The following is a 16090-nucleotide window of genomic DNA, read 5'->3' as shown; positions in this document are numbered from 1 at the left end:
ATCTTAAAGATTCCTAAATGCATCTACTTCTGGAAGGCCAAATAAAGTGCTTTTGCTTTCGCCTAGAAACACACAGCGTCTCCCTGACATGCTGCTTCAACACTAACTGCGGTTACTGAAACCACGCCTTCTTTCTTTGCGTACACATTTGGGCGCATTATGCAAATATTTCCACATAGTGAGGTAGATATGTGGGGGCGTGTTAGAACGAGCCGTTTTAGGGGGGCGTGGCAGAGTCTTAACTTTGATAAAGAATATCTCTTTGGTTTTGAGACTTTAGTCTTTGCAACTTCAGGGATCTTATCTATGCACAATCAGCTTGTAACACTCCAAAGAGAAAGGAAAACTTGAAATCGCATCATATGACCCCTTTAAAGTAATTGTATTTATGCTTTATTTTTGGGTGTTTTTTTACTGTATTAACACAAGTAAGAATTGGCTTTTCACATTAGTTTTTTCAAATATTTAAAAGAATAGATAAAAAAAAGTGTCATAATTTGCATTATTTCAGTAAATCATGACAATTTTGATTTCTGGAAGAACTTTATGTTTCTGGTTCCCTTCATTTTTTTTATTAGTAATTTCAAGGGGGGGAAAAAAATATATTCTGTTCTTTACCCTTACAAATCTGTTCTGTAATAAATCATAAATTAAAGGGATAATTCACCCAAAAATGAAAATTTGATGTTTATCTGCTTACCCCCAGGGCATCCAAGATGTAGGTGACTTGGTTTCTTCAGTAGAACACAAACGGAAATTTTTAACTCCAGCCATTGCAGTCTGTCAGTCATATAATGCTTTTTTTTTTACTCTCATAGATTTTGTTACCATTGCCATGCATTATACGACTGATAGACTGCAACGGCTGGAGTTGAAAATCTCCATTTGTGTTCTACTGAAGAAACAAAGTCACCTACATCTTGGATGCCCTGGGAGTAAGCAGATAAACATCACATTTTCATTTTTGGGTGAACTATCCCTTTAATAATATATAACAAAAACAACAACAACAATAATAATTTTGTTTCGTTTTTGGAAAGCATCAAATTTCAATAACTTCTACCACAAATGGAGCAATTCAATTTTGTAACAGTTGGAAAAAAATGCCAGAGCATTTTTTTTTTGCTGATGTATATATTGTACAGATATTTAGAATGCATAAGTTAAGCAGAATTGAATGTCAGAAACGTCCAGTTAATAAATAAACAACTAGATCGCATTTCGCTCTAAAATTAAAAATTCACAACGTTTGAAAATGTTTTTTTTATATACTAAATTATGCATAAATACTTTGCTATTTAAATACTATTCTTGACATTACAGTAATGAGAATGTTCTTAATAAAAAATTACTGGTACATGTTCTTCACAGTTTTCATGAGATTCACCTCCAAAAGCTTTGTGATATTCACCCTTCTAAATGATTTGCTCAGGACTGACCTGTAAGAATGGTCTGAAAGGCAAGTTCAACATTAGAAGAGTCCAGCGCTGAGGTCTCCAGGAAAGAAAGTCCATGCTTCTCTGTAAAATCACACACAAAAATATAAGTTATATGAAATAAATATAGCTTCCCAAATACATTATTTATCATAAACAATTTGTATAAATATTTAGATAGAACATAGACCAGCTAGCAAGCAAATAATCATTACTGCATTCAGTACTCAAGATAACTAAGAAAAAAGTTAACAGCAGGTATCGCAAACCACAGAGCACAGCACCAGAAACACCAAAGCCATGGTGTATCAAAGGCAACGTATATCTTAACTGCACTGTAATACACTTAAGATTAAAATATTTGCCAAATGTTAAAGTAAATACAACAACATCATGGTATGAAGCTACATTTGCCAATTACCACCTTAACACAACAACGGAGATAGCAAAATATGCGGACAGCATTGTGACTTGATTGTTAAATGGAATGCATTACACATAAATGAGTAATGCTAAATCAACATTTCCTAAAAAATAGTTTACATGATGCCCCATCATTTTATTAGCAGTACTGCTTTAAAAGGTTACAATGTAGCGTTCAACTTCTCAGAGCCCAAAGAAATGAAAATACAAACATATTCATTCCTGACCATGTGACTAAAAATCGGAGACATTCAAACTGACCAATCAGCAACAAGACCTGTAATGTAAACACCTCAGCCAACAGGCCTTGAACACTACCAGCACAGCACCTCGGTGACCTTTAAAGGTGTTCCAAATGACCTTTGGCGGTTTAAAAATTATTTAGTTAACTCAACTTTACAAGCTGTCTTCACAAAAGTGACATATTAGGTCTCAATTTTACAATGAAATATTTAGTATTCCTACTCCTTAATATAAATCTTGGTAAATTATATGAACAAGTCTAGTGTTTTTAGGTGTCATTCTATACATTTGATTTGCCAGAAAAGCATCACTTATAGAAACTCTTGAGTAATTACAGTTCACACTAGCTAATGAAGTCACAACACTAACCTGCAAACGCTTTGGCTTCATCCATAGGAACGGCCCTCAGATGGCGCAGGTCACTTTTGTTCCCTACTAACATGATGACAATATTGCTGTCAGCATGATCCTGCAGCTCTGTCAGCCAGCGCTCGGTGTTCTCATAGGTCAGGTGCTTGGCAATGTCATACACCAGCAGGGCTCCTACGGCACCTCTGTAATACCTGTGAACACACACACAGATGTTATATGCAGTCATTATTCAGAAACTAAAAGACACACAAACACCACATTTATTCCACAATCTAAGTTGCCCAATAATAGTGTGATTACCAAGGAGTATTTGGCTGGTCATATGAAATAAAACTACTGTTATTAAAGTCGTTATCTTATTTGAGTGTACATCATTAGGGGCCAAACGGTGTTGATTTTTTTTATTATTCAAATACTTCCCACTTGACGGGAGTCTACATCCTCCCATTGTACTATACAGTAAAAAGGGAAGCTCAAATGATTAGAAACCTGGCACAATTATCCACCTTATATTTTTAACATAAGAGGGGGCACAGCCATTTTTAACTTCAATGTGCGAGGTTTCCAGTGTCAGTCGGTTCCAGTAATTTTAACTATGCAAAAAAAAAACTATATTTTAATTTATCATCATAATAGCAAATGGTTTTAAAAATTTACTGCACTTTGTTATTCTTCTAGTTAATTCACGCATTTATTTATTTATATATATTGTTATTATTAATTTAATAAAGTACAATATTTAAAACTTTTTGCACATATCTAGTCAGGGACAGAGTGCAAGCATGTGCATCTAACATAATTCTGTATTTTTAGCTAAGAAGAATGAATATTTCTATTCTGGTTAATGAACAGTACTTTTCGTTAACTGATTATCATATGTCTTAGAAGAAATAATTTTAAAAACCTTACTATTTTAACTCTATTTTGGCTTTGTTTAAAGTATTGTGTGTATTGTATTGTAAGATCAATATCGTCTATCAAGTCACGACAAAATTGTATTTTTTACATGCCTAATAAATTGTTTTTAACCGAAAGGGCCTAAAACTTAATTTTTTTTTGTTTAAAATGAGAATTAATTAAAATGATTCTGATGACATTTTTTCCAAGCACATTAAAAAAAAATCCAAGCCACATCGATCTTAATAACTGTACCTGTAAAAGAAAACCTGCTTAATAATTATGCATATCTGAATAAAAACCTTTTTTTTTTTTTACTTCCAGTTCTTGCTAACAACTATAAATCAGTTATAAATGACTCTACGCAAAATTAATAGTAGTTATTAAGGTTGACTGATGGATTGGTTTGAAATTGGTGAAATGTGCTTGGAAAAAAACAATACAATAAGAATATTAATATGCCAAATAATTATGCACACACTGTAGTTTATATTTATTATATTATATTTATTTTAGTAATTTAATTACATTTTTATTTTATAGTTACATTTATTAATTACATTTTTAAAAACTGGTGCACAAAACAATTGGACTTCTTCAATTAGTTGATGTCTTAACAGAGTCTTTGAAGACACTTACGCTGATGTGATGGCCCTGTATCTCTCCTGTCCAGCCGTATCCCAGATCTGGGCCTTGACGTTCTTGCCCTCCACATGGATGCTGCGTGTGGCAAACTCCACCCCGATGGTGCTCTTGCTCTCCAGGTTGAACTCATTGCGGGTGAAGCGAGAGAGCAGGTTACTCTTGCCCACTCCTGAGTCACCGATCAGAACCACTGTGGATGAAGAGGACGCGGGTGTGTGAGATCAACCGGCTCTACTTTATGGTGCTTTTAAACGCTATTGTATTTGCTGGAGACACATGACACTGTGAGAGCACTTTCAAGCAGATTCCATTTGTGCGCTTGCAGGAGCCGGCCTCCCTTCACCACACAACAGCAATTAGATTTGAATATTTCACACACAAAGGGTGTTTCCACAAAGCTTTCGACAATGAATGAAAAGGGCACGACTGAAGAGCAACTCCCTTTTTCACCCACAGGTAGACTTACGAAATACTGGGAACGTCTGTGTCTCCCGCTGACAGAGGCAAAAATGGAACAGATATTACTTATTAGATAGTTAAGAATTGGTAAAAAAAAAAATGTATTAAAGAAATTAATACTTTTATTCAGCAAGGACGCATGAAATTGATCAAAAGCGACAGTAAAGGCATTTACAATATTACAAAAGATTTCTATTTCAAATAAATGCTGATCTTTTGAACTTTCTATTCATAAAAGGATCCTGAAAAATGCATCACAGTTTCTACAAAAAAAAAAAACTATTAAACAGCAAAACTTTTAATATTGCTAATAATAAATGTTTCTAGAGCAGCAAATCAGGACATTAGAATGATTTCTAAAGGATCGTGCCATAATAAAGACTGGAGTAATGGCTGCTGAAAATTCAGCTTTGCATCATAAATTACATTTTAAAATACTATATTCAGAAATATTGTAATAATATTTCACAATATTACTGATTTTACAGTATTTATTTATTTTTTTCAAAAAATGCAGTCTTAAGAGACTTAAAAATAAAAGTAGTTTATTTTTCACACAGTAGTGTGTGAATTGTTTTTAATCTTTTTTTTTTATTAAATCAGTACAGTCTATGTGGGCATACTGTAAGAGATAAGAGGAACACTTTTATGTAAAATAATAAAAGATGCTTCAAGAACATCAAATCTCATTTATTTTCATTTTTTGAATGTGAACGTGAATACGATTTCAAAGCTTTTGAGGACAGAAAGATTATGACTTAAATTCCAGTCTACTCATCACACAAAGATGTTGTGTGACTTCAGAAAAAACATTTGGAACATGACATGAAGGTGATTAAACAATTACAATTACAATTTTTATTCAACCTAAACCTGAAATAAATTGGGTTAATGTTGCCAACTCGACAGCATGAAAGAATGAAATCCATAACAGATGCCTCAGCTAATAACATCCGAGTTAGGCACACAGGAATGCACTTTGACAAAGACGTCTGCTTGTTTTAAAGCTGGTGGACACAGACATGTTTAAAGAGCAGAGCGGTGATTGAACAGCACTGATTGATTCATGGTCAAACAGCGAAAGGTCCACGGACAGCTTAAACACACGGAGGTCAAGAGCAGAACTTTGACTAATGGAAGTGTCAAATTCATGGACATAATCACCGCAGACATCAAAGAGGTCAGATTAGTAAAAAATTATATCATTTAGTATTCGCTTCAGTAGTCAATTACTAAAGGAAATCCTCAACCTTTTACACTTGATCTCCTTCAATCTCGAATAATTGGCTATATATCAAAATAGAACAAATGAATGATCCGAGTGATGATCTGATTTAAATGAGAGAGTTTTTAAAACCCGAATGCAAACCCATCCTGAGAAGGACCTGATTTATACAGGTCTTACCGGTTTAACTGTGCTTATATTGCAGACACCATAGAAGGAAAATTCTAAATGAATTTCCACAAAAATACTTTTTTTTCCATTTTCTGTGTGGCAAGTGCATTACATGTCCAAATTGTTTGTTTCCACAGCGTAAGTTCAAATGTATTATATATATATATATATATATATAATATATATAATATATATATGAAAATTATAAAATAAAACAAAACACATTAGGAGAAGCCAGTCATGTTGTGCATTATATAATCAATAAAAAAAATGGCATTTAGAAATGATTAAAATGTACAATTTCTATATCTTTTGCCCTGCTGGAAAGTCCAGAAGGTAGCCGTGTTTTGGAACATGACACTTGCTTCGGCCTGACCTAAGATGATCAATAGCTGGAGAGTGAAAAATTTAAGGGGGTCTGAATACTTTCCGTACCCACTGTATATTCTTTCAAAAACATTTTTACAAAATAACTTTTGATTAGTAGTACATAGAAGAAGTCTCTTATGCTCATCAAGGCTGTGTTTATTTACCATAAAAATAGTAATAGAAATAATATTTCACAATATTACTATTTTTATGGTCATTTTAATCAAATAAATGCAGCCTTGGTGAGCATGAGACTAAAGTTCTAATTAAGAATTTTTATATATAGTGGTGTATTTCACAATTACTATAAATAATCATAATTAATCCAACATTTATGATTGCAAAGAGCCCGTTCTAATTCAAACTGGTCAAATCAATGAATTTTCCAAGTAATAAATTGAAAGCTTATCCTTAAATTCTTACACATTTATTATTCTCTTTATATTGAATAATGATTATTCATAAATGTTGTGTTGTTAGACATTTGGCAAACTGCACTTGAGACTCACTGTGAAAAAACAATTCAGACATTTTCATACATATTTCTGCTTTACTTCTTATTGGAAAATGACATGCTGTATATATTTTCTTTATGTTGTGTTAACAGCAGCAACTGATAATACCTGCAGCATCAGAATTCATTTATGAAGATACAAATCAACACTTTGCTTATAAATGCTTTATTTATAGATTTTAATAACACAAAATATTTAATTACGGCTGATTAGTCTTAATAAAAATAATTTTCTTAATCATATGTGTGTGGGTTTTTTGTCAGTTGTCTTCATTAGGTGTGTTGAATAAATCAAATTAAAAACTAAACAGTGAGGATGAACATGCAAATCGAAAAATATTAAAGTGATAAAGTTATTCCTCCAGCATCTGTTGATCTTATAACTTGAGGAAGATGAATAGTTTGTTGTATTCTTCATTTGTAAGTCTCTTTGGATTTAAAAAAAAAAAGTGTCTGTTAAATGAATAAATTTAAGTTAAAAAAAAAAAGTTTGGCATGACATTTCATAAATAATACAAACAAAACTTTCCTACTGGGAACATTTAGGGGAAACACATTACAATTAATTAAAATTGACATTAATCCTCGTCAAACACTAAAATGCCTTTTACTTGATATAATATTTAACAATACAAATGTGGCTATGTCAGTCAATGAAATGGATTTCCTTTTGTTTTTTTGCTGAATTCACAACTCCTTTAGGCCCCTGGTGAAGTCCTTCTACCCGGAATCTTCTTTCACAGGTTCTTACAGCAGGCCTTCTTTTCCTCCTGTGCGTCATCTGCTGCAGCTTTAGGCTGGGATAATGTCACAGCATTGATAGAGCCTCGGGTCACTTCTTTGCTGCTCACCTTTTTATGGATTTCTGAAAGAAAGAGATCAAACGATGACAGCATGATTATGATAATGAAGTCTTTACACTATTTCAAGCCTGACTGAAGAGGAGAAACCCAGAGGGCAAGGAACACATGTAGAGTACATGTAAATACGGTATGATGTGTTCAGAATAAACAGTAGCTACCTGTAAGCACAGTGTTGAACGCTGCCTCGACGTTTACGGACTCCAAAGCAGAGGTTTCCATGAACAGAAGACCATTCTTTTCTACAAAAAAGAATGATAATATGAATATCAAGATTAACTTTGTTTGGTTTTGCTAAATGAGTGAGTGAGTGACGTGACATGTGGCCAAGTATGGTGACCCATACTTGGAATTAGTGCTCTGCATTTAACCCATCCAAAGTGCACACACCCAGCAGTGAACACACACCCGGAGCAGTGGGCGCCCGGGGAGCAGTTGGGGGTTCGGTGCCTTGCTCAAGGGCACCTCAGTCGTGGTATTGAAGGGGGAAGAGAGTGCTGTACATTCACTCCCCCCACCTACAATCCCTGCCGGTACGAGACTCAAACCCTCGAACCCGCAACCTTTGGGTTACGAGTCCGACTCTCTAACCATTAGGCCACGACTCCCCCCAATATAATATTATATTATATTATAATATATACACGCTAAGAGAAGTCTGTAAAAATACTGCCCAATGTACTATGAAGGAAAATTCTGTACTGATTTATGTTACAGGTGTTTAGCCCATTATTTGAATTATGCTTTGCATTGTGTAGTGTTTGAGGGTTTAAGAAAATGTCTGTAAATTTAACAGAAAATGTAATTTTACGCAAGGATGTTATCCATTTTTTACTGATTTTTTTTTTCTTACATTGCGGTTTCATTGTTTAAAAAAAAAATAGACTGGAAATGTATAATGTACATTCATTTACATCTCTGTTAACTCTAAAACACAATGCACTGCAACATTCAAAATACAGATAAAACACCTTCAAAGTTCCCTCATATTAATTTAGTACACTGTACCTGATTTACAGTACATTTTTACTGATTTTCTTTAGAGTAAAGGTATTTTTTTCTTTTCATGACTGGACATTTATATGGGTTTATAGTGGCTTATTTTACTGTCGGTACATAGAATATAAAAAAACACTGTAATACCAAATACAAATGTACTATTAATACTACTATCAATACTAATACTATCAATGGTAGTAATCAAATCAAATGATAAAACTAACAGTTTAGTTAATCTTTTAAAATGTAGTCAAACAAAAATGTAATAATTGCTTTCATTTTTAATAAATAAAATAATCATTATTTTTTTTATTAAAACATGAATGAGGCATTTTAATATTCCTTAAAATATTCCTACTGTGCACTAGTAATATGTATATGATTTCGTATTTTCTCCAGTATGTGCAATAGTAATATATTTCTGTTATAATTTCTTCAAGTTAGGCCGAACTTTTATTTTGAAGGGTTGTGGTGAAGCCTTTTGAGTTTCTCTGTGAATTTTGAGTAAGCCTGTATAATATAATAAGCTGTCTTCAGTAATGACCTGCAAAGTCCTTTGCGTCCTCTGTTGGAACAGTTCGTTCAGCTGACAGGTCCGTTTTGTTGCCCACAAGCATCACTACGATATGTGGATCTGCGTGATCATAGAGCTCCTTCAGCCAGCGCTCGGCACTTTCATACGTCAAGTGCTTTGAAATGTCATAGACTAGTAGAGCTCCAACCGCTCCTCGATAATATCTGAGATACAGGAAAACAGATCAGATCAAATCAGATGACTCGATTTACTTCCTCTTTTTAAACGAACAGAACACTGTCATAAAACATTATGTCATATGCAAGATTACATAATGAAAATGGTTTAGAACAACAGGTGAGAAATGAATTGTATAGCAATGGGTGGTGAAACATGATGTGTTACATTTTTCTCAATTTGTTAAAGAATAGATGAATGACAATTTACATACAGGCAAAAATGTATTTGCATGCAAATATATTCAGAGTATGAGCGAACTACTTAAAGGGACAGTTCACGTAAAATTATGTTATTCTGTGCATTTAATTATACATTTAATTAAAATAAATGTCATCATCTCCTCACCAGACTGCTCTGGTCCATAGAGTGGAAGTAGATTTTGTTTCTAGTTTTTGATCAATTAATATTTTTGCATTAGATTGATCGCAAGTGATTGTAAAGACTTTCCCATTGTTACAAAACATTTCTAAATGTATCTTTGAACATTCTATTCAGTAAAGAATACTGAAAAAAATGGTATCCCGGTGTCAATTATGATAATAATCAGAAATGTTTCTTGAGAAGCAAAGCAGCATATTAGAATGATTTCTGAAGGATCATGTGACTCTGAAGACTGGAGCAATGATGCTGAAAATTCAACTTTGCATCACAGGAATAAATTACATTTATTATAAATTACAGTTATTTTAATTTGCAATAATATTTCACAATATTACTGTATTTTTAATTAAATAATGCAGCCTTGGTGAGCAGAGAAAAGAAAAGAAAAAAAAGAAATCACACCTACCCCAACAGTAGAGTTTATAATGTAAATAAGAAATGAAAATAATTATTAATTACAGTAAAATAAATCAAATAAAACTATTTATTTTTATTTGAGTTCACACCTGTGGTCACCATTCCCTTTTATGAAAAAGTGTTTCATGTTCCACAGAAACAAGAAAAACATAACATGATGCTGAGTAATTGATATAATTGTCGTTTTTGGGGAACTATGGGCATATTTGCTTGTTTTGCATCACCATTTGTCAGGTACTTCAATGTTATACCCATGTTAAACTCACGCAGAAGTGATGGCCCGGTACCGCTCCAATCCGGCTGTGTCCCAGATCTGAGCTTTGATGGTGAGGCCGTTTAGCTGCACAGTTCTTGTGCTGAACTCCACTCCGATGGTTGTCCGGCTGTCATGACTAAACTCATTCTTGGTGAACCGTGACAGCAAGTTGCTCTTGCCAACGCCAGATTCTCCAATAAGAACCACTGCAACAAAATGCATATGAGTGCATACGAGTCTGGAAAAACTACCAACCCAGACTTGAGTCATGCCAATCATCTGGAAACAACAAGCATGAATGTCCCGGTCCTGTGATGATGAAGGGGGCCCAAAAGCGTTCTCCTGGTATAGCTTAAGCATTTGTGACAGATCCCATGATTTTTTTTTTGCAACACCATTGCTTGGCGTATTAAGAAATACTAATTGTGTAAAATCAACTTGTTGCAATGTCATGTTTATTGTCTTGGACTTGTGTGGCAAGTAACTCTTCAACAACAAGTGCAACATTAAGAGGCAAAACATGTACTATACTATCACAAATCTGCATCCTTATTACAAAATTGTCCAGGCTTGTTGTGCATTCAAACTCGAGACACTTGAAACAGGTCTGATCCTCATATTCTTGTCAAAACAAACCAACACTGGATGAACAGTATGTCCCAGTATAGCACTCCTTATGAAAACCCAACTAATTGCAGGTGTAAACAAAAATGACTCAAACATGTCAGGAGTAAAATCAACACTCCACCCATGCAGGACTATTTTGACACTTCTGGGATTGGAGTTCATTTATCATATTATGTTAGGAGAAATGGCAGTTATAGACATTAAAAGCCTATAAGAAATACTAAAGGAATAGTTCACCCAAAAATGAATATTTGCAGAAAAGGTACTCAGACAATCCAAGATATAGAAGATGTAGAGTTTGTTTCCTCATCGCAACAAATTTGGAGAAATTTTAGCGTTACATCACTTGCTCACCACCAATGGATGCTCTGCAGTGAATGGGTGCCATCAGAATGAGAGTCCAAACAGCTGATAAAAACATTACAATAATCAACACAACTCCATCAGCTGTCATCTTGTGAAGTGAAAAGCAGAGCGTTTGTAAGAAACAAACCCATCAAGGCGTTTTAACATTAAACCTTCACTTCTTCTGGCTAAAATAACAGTCCATAATAACCCTTCGTCTAGTGAAAAGATCTTCTTTAGTCCCTTCACGTCAAAATCCACCCACATATGTCTAGAACTGCTGCTTTTTACTTGTAAACAATGCTTGATCTGTTCATATTTCTCTTTTAAATCAGACTAGACAATGTTTTCACTGGAGAAAGCAATATTATGGATAGAGGACTCATATTTTAGCTGGAAGCAGCTGTTTGAAGTTTTAAAATATGATGAGTCTTATTAAGTTTCTTACAAACACGCAGCTTTTCACTTCAAGAGATATTAATTGATGGACTGGAGTGGTGTGGGTTACTTGTGGATTATTGTGATGTTTTTATCAGCTATTCGGACTCTCATTCTGACGGCACCCATTCACTGCAGAGGATCCATTGGTGAACAAGTGATGCTACATTTCTCCAAATCTGTTCAGATGAAGAAACCATCTCACCTACATCTTGGATGACTTGAGCGTGAGTAAGTTTTCAGCATTTATTTCTTCGGCAAACTATTGCTTTACTTAACTCATGTACAAATATCTGTGTGTAATTTCAGATTAAACCATCAACACAGGTGATAAACATATTAAAGCTGGCCCTTTAAATGATCATCATCTTGCATGTTTTAAAAAGACTTCCAGTTCGTATTGCTTCAGTTCAGCTGTTATGAAACCAACACATAACGCAGGTCATTTTAAGTAGTCGTTGTGGTTTGGTGTTGTTTGAGGACTGCTCTAGCAGATCAGAGTTTCACAACGGGCTTTAACAGATACAATTATTTCCCCTCCCATACTGAGTAACTTAACTGAGTAATCTTGTGTAAACAAAACCTTGCTGTCATGGAAATCAGATTTCAACCAACCTATGGGACTCAATTTCTTTTTTGGTAAACTGAGAGCTTTACAAAAGGAGGAATTGAATTGCACAAGGTACTCGAAACCCAGTTGCTTTATATATTTCTCTATAACTGTTTTCTTTTTTAATGATTATATATACCAACCATTATACTCTACAACTACTGCAAACAGTGAAATGAATGCTTGCAGATTATGAGACTAACTAAACATCATCTAAAAGAGTTTAAAGCTCCATCAGAGATTGTTTAATGTGCATGACAACTCAATCACAAAAAGTGTCAGATCTTACCTTTGAAAACAAAGTTGTAGGCTTCATCAGACCCCATACTGTCACTACTGTAAGCAGATCTTCCTTCACTAATCTAGATCAGTGCTGCATGAGTCAAAATCCCAATCAATTCCAAGGAAAACCGAGAATGAAAGTTCCTCCTCTCTATGCTACAGCGGCTGACCTGAAATAGCAGAGAAACAGTAAGAAGTACGAATGAAACCCCACCGTTTATGGTGGACAGTTCAGTTGTTTGTACAAGGAACTGGCCTTGTTATTTAGCCTGGCAGTTCCGCTATCAAATGTGCCGTACCTGGGGGAAGGTGGGCGTGACTTTTGGTGCGCTCAAGTCAGGTCAAACAGGTAGGGCGAGCACAGGTGCAGTCATATGAAACTGGGTGCAATAGTGCACCTGTTCAGCCAATGAAACCACGACATACACACCATATGCAACCAATCGCTTTTTTTAAGCAGTTTCTCCCAAGATCAGGAAGGCATTTGCCATGGAAGAGCCCCTCCCATGGTGCATATTTTGGATTATTGCTTGAACCCAAATATTATACAGAGTTTCTGCAGGTTTTATGAAGATAAATTTAAGGCTTTTTAAGACCGAGTAAACAAAATATAAGGAATAAATAGAATGGAACACAAAACATCATTATGGTCTCTAAGTGTAAATTATTTAAGCTTATGACTCGAATGCTTTTGCTCCCAACCACTAGAAATAACTTTTACTGTACCTTCTGATCACGCTACAAAAAAACCCCCTCATGTTCTTTATCAGTATTTTTGTCTATTTTCCAGTACAAATGTCTAAAGATTCTTAAACCAAGATACATTTACATTAGAAACGAAATGACATAAAATAGGGAATCTTGTTTTCTGAGAAATGGATCAAAATGAAGTGTTTATGATTTAAATTAGAACAAATATCTGCAATTTAATAAAAAAAATGGGAATGTCTTCATACCCCATTGACAGATATTTGTTCTTGTTTTAAGTATAAACTCATTTAATTTGGTTCATTTTCTCAGAAAACAAGACTTCATATCTTTTTGCATCTTAAGTAAATGTATCTTGATTTAATGATGTTTAGATATTTGTACTGTACATTGTATGCAACATTAAATGTCAAGAGTTTCTGAATTCAAGACTTTCTGCTCTGATTTAAGATATTTTATGGCCTTAATTTGCAATAGTGTGACTTTAGACCTATTTCAAAAAATACAGAAACCCTGATTAACAAAGTGATAAAGTGATATTTCATCTTCAGATACATTATTTTATACAATGTATTTTTTGGATCAATTAATATTATTCTAGACGTAATTAATAAAAAGCATCAATTTCTTGTGTTTTAAAGGTAAAACAACAACAACATGTAACAAAAAGAGGAATTTATTTAATATTGTTGACGCTAGACACAGCCTGATCACTGACTGCAAAAATTCTGAGACAAAGAAAATATAATAAAAAGGGAAAATGCAGTTCAAAAGCAATTATTAATGTTTATGCAAAGCATTATTTTGGGTCTAATAGCCACACAATTTGATATAGCAATCATACGGAGTATGCAAATAAATAAAGCCATAGATAATATATTATAAAGGCCAAGATCTTCAGAAGTTTCTGTTTCAATGTACAGAAATACACAAAAGTACATCCTATGATGCTGCCACTTGAGTTAGTGGTTCCTCGAGGTACTGCACTAAAGCTTCAGCCTGTGAACATAACAGACACAGTTACTATGATTGTTCATGAAAATACATAATTAAGAGCTATTTTATATACACCAAATCTCACCTTGGCTTTAAGCATCCCAAAGCCTACCGTCTCCTTGGCATACATGCAAAGCAACAAGTTTGCAACACGTGTAATGGCCACCCTGCCCTCCTGCAACAACAGAGAAAATGCAGCACATTATAAAGGAAAAATTATTGTAGAACAATACAGCAGTTCATCATGTTAGTATTATTTCTGGCATGGTGTAATTTCAAAAAAGCACATATGTTTGGTAAATCCAGACACGGCCTATAGCATCTGCTGTGCTGAATTTGTGCATATCTTGTATAATGCATATGTTATTGCATATATCAAAGATCAGCATTCACAATCATTTACTATAACCCAACTGTACAATGACATTCCTACCATACAATCCATCAGGATGAACTTCAGTTTGTCCTCATTAAAGGCCTGGTGTCCGTTTTTGTCGTAAGCCGCCCAGATGTTGCTGGCAATGGCTGCAGTGACTCTTGCATCAGTGTCTCCATATCCAGAATACGCCAATAGAGAGCCTTCATTATTCAATAACCTAAAACAAAAAACACACACACAAAAAATGATTACATTTTTTTTTTTTTTTAAGTAGCCTATATACAAGAATTGAACATAAATTCATAAACAACTCATACTTTGACCTGTAAAGTGGCCTGCAAACAAAATTTCTCTGACCTAATTTCACTTTTCTTCATGATTTTTTTTGCACAATATAGGGCCTACACCAGTACATTCAAACTGAACGGATGTTTTGGTGTTTTCTGTGGATGTATGAAGTCAGTTCTCCTTGAGTTCACACAGATAAACATTAAACAACACATATATTTTTGTGTAATGTTTGTTCTTTAAAATGGTGTGTGTGATATATTTATTTAAAATAATGGGATTTGACTTGATATTTAATCTAATGAAAAAGATATTCCGATATTTCTAAATATGACTACATAAACATTTTTAATTGTTTAACATGCATTAAGCAAAGCCCATACGCAGCAAAATACTTTACTTTTAACTCGAGAGCATGTTAATAACATAAATGTACAACATATTATTGTTTACCAATTTATCTGCCAGCTAAAGCTACTGATAAGAACAAAGAATTAATTTTATATACTCACAGCGTGCTTTGTACGCCACTGGTGTTTGCTTGACTGAGTAATTGTGTTAATGCTTTAGGACGCAACATAATTGAAAGGAAAACGGCAATAATGCTAACACGTTAAAAATTTACGCGAGATTATAGCAAGAACTTCCAGTTCCAGCAACCCAACAAGAACATCAGCTGACTTCGAACTTCCGCGCTGATGATTCATGGGAAATGTAGTGTCATGGCAGTGCCTGCGAACTACAAAAACGTGGCCTAGACAAAAGGGACTTTGGCCTAGAGATCAAAACTGAACGTAACATGGATGATTGATTTGTTTTCGGGTCATTAATAAAACAAAAGAACGACGAAACCAACTAAAGTTATATATATACTGGAGATATATAAATGCGTTATAAAATAGAAAATAATGTGTAATATAAGTATAATATATAGCCTGGCACGGATTCAACCGTATGAACAGCTCGTATTGTGTAGATAGCGTCCACTTTAACTAT

The 16090-nt window shown here is 34.2% G+C and overlaps 3 protein-coding genes across 3 annotated transcripts in view; all 3 read right to left on the bottom strand.

Annotated features, from left to right (window-relative positions):
* The window catches only part of LOC107592522 (ras-related protein Rab-11A-like), an 8564-nt gene extending 1682 nt beyond the window's left edge, over positions 1 to 6882 (bottom strand). Inside the window, exons 1-4 of the mRNA XM_016282054.1 lie at positions 6864 to 6882; positions 4011 to 4206; positions 2472 to 2665; positions 1440 to 1520 (exon numbers count right to left, since the gene is read on the bottom strand). Of these exons, the coding sequence (XP_016137540.1) occupies positions 1440 to 1520; positions 2472 to 2665; positions 4011 to 4206; positions 6864 to 6882 (490 nt within the window). The remainder of the gene's footprint in view (positions 1 to 1439; positions 1521 to 2471; positions 2666 to 4010; positions 4207 to 6863) is intronic.
* A 412-nt stretch (positions 6883 to 7294) lies between these two features.
* On the bottom strand, positions 7295 to 12974 carry LOC107592474 (ras-related protein Rab-25-like). Its single transcript, XM_016282003.1, has 5 exons — positions 12731 to 12974; positions 10432 to 10627; positions 9158 to 9351; positions 7776 to 7856; positions 7295 to 7619 (listed from the first exon to the last, which is right to left on the bottom strand). Exons 1-5 carry the CDS (start codon positions 12765 to 12767, stop codon positions 7492 to 7494), a joined length of 636 nt encoding a protein of 211 aa, XP_016137489.1. The 5' UTR covers positions 12768 to 12974; the 3' UTR covers positions 7295 to 7491.
* Positions 12975 to 14038: 1064 nt separating this feature from the next.
* On the bottom strand, positions 14039 to 15829 carry LOC107592476 (ragulator complex protein LAMTOR2-like). Its single transcript, XM_016282004.1, has 4 exons — positions 15607 to 15829; positions 14861 to 15023; positions 14513 to 14602; positions 14039 to 14430 (listed from the first exon to the last, which is right to left on the bottom strand). The coding sequence occupies exons 1-4, from the start codon at positions 15672 to 15674 to the stop codon at positions 14374 to 14376; spliced, it is 378 nt and encodes a 125-aa protein (XP_016137490.1). The 5' UTR covers positions 15675 to 15829; the 3' UTR covers positions 14039 to 14373.
* Between the last annotated feature and the right edge of the window lie 261 nt (positions 15830 to 16090).

The sequence above is a fragment of the Sinocyclocheilus grahami genome, unplaced genomic scaffold, assembly GCF_001515645.1.
Source record: "Sinocyclocheilus grahami isolate Dianchi unplaced genomic scaffold, SAMN03320097.WGS_v1.1 scaffold153.1, whole genome shotgun sequence".
Taxonomy (NCBI): Eukaryota; Metazoa; Chordata; class Actinopteri; order Cypriniformes; family Cyprinidae; genus Sinocyclocheilus; species Sinocyclocheilus grahami.
The sequence above is the reverse complement of the archived record's forward strand: the minus strand, read 5'-3'. Positions and strand labels throughout refer to the sequence as shown.

Coding starts and splice junctions, on each gene's coding strand:
- LOC107592474 (XM_016282003.1), bottom strand. CDS start 12,767: ATGGGGTCTGATGAAGCCTACAACTTTGTTTTCAAAG. Junction 9,352..10,431: donor TACCGGGCCATCACTTCTGC/GTGAGTTTAACA, acceptor CCTGTATCTCAG/ATATTATCGAGGAGCGGTTG. Junction 7,857..9,157: donor GGACGCAAAGGACTTTGCAG/GTCATTACTGAA, acceptor TCTTTTTTGTAG/AAAAGAATGGTCTTCTGTTC.
- LOC107592476 (XM_016282004.1), bottom strand. CDS start 15,674: ATGTTGCGTCCTAAAGCATTAACACAATTACTCAGTCAAGCAAACACC. Junction 14,603..14,860: donor TCATCCTGATGGATTGTATG/GTAGGAATGTCA, acceptor CTGTTGTTGCAG/GAGGGCAGGGTGGCCATTAC. Junction 14,431..14,512: donor TTGGGATGCTTAAAGCCAAG/GTGAGATTTGGT, acceptor TTATGTTCACAG/GCTGAAGCTTTAGTGCAGTA.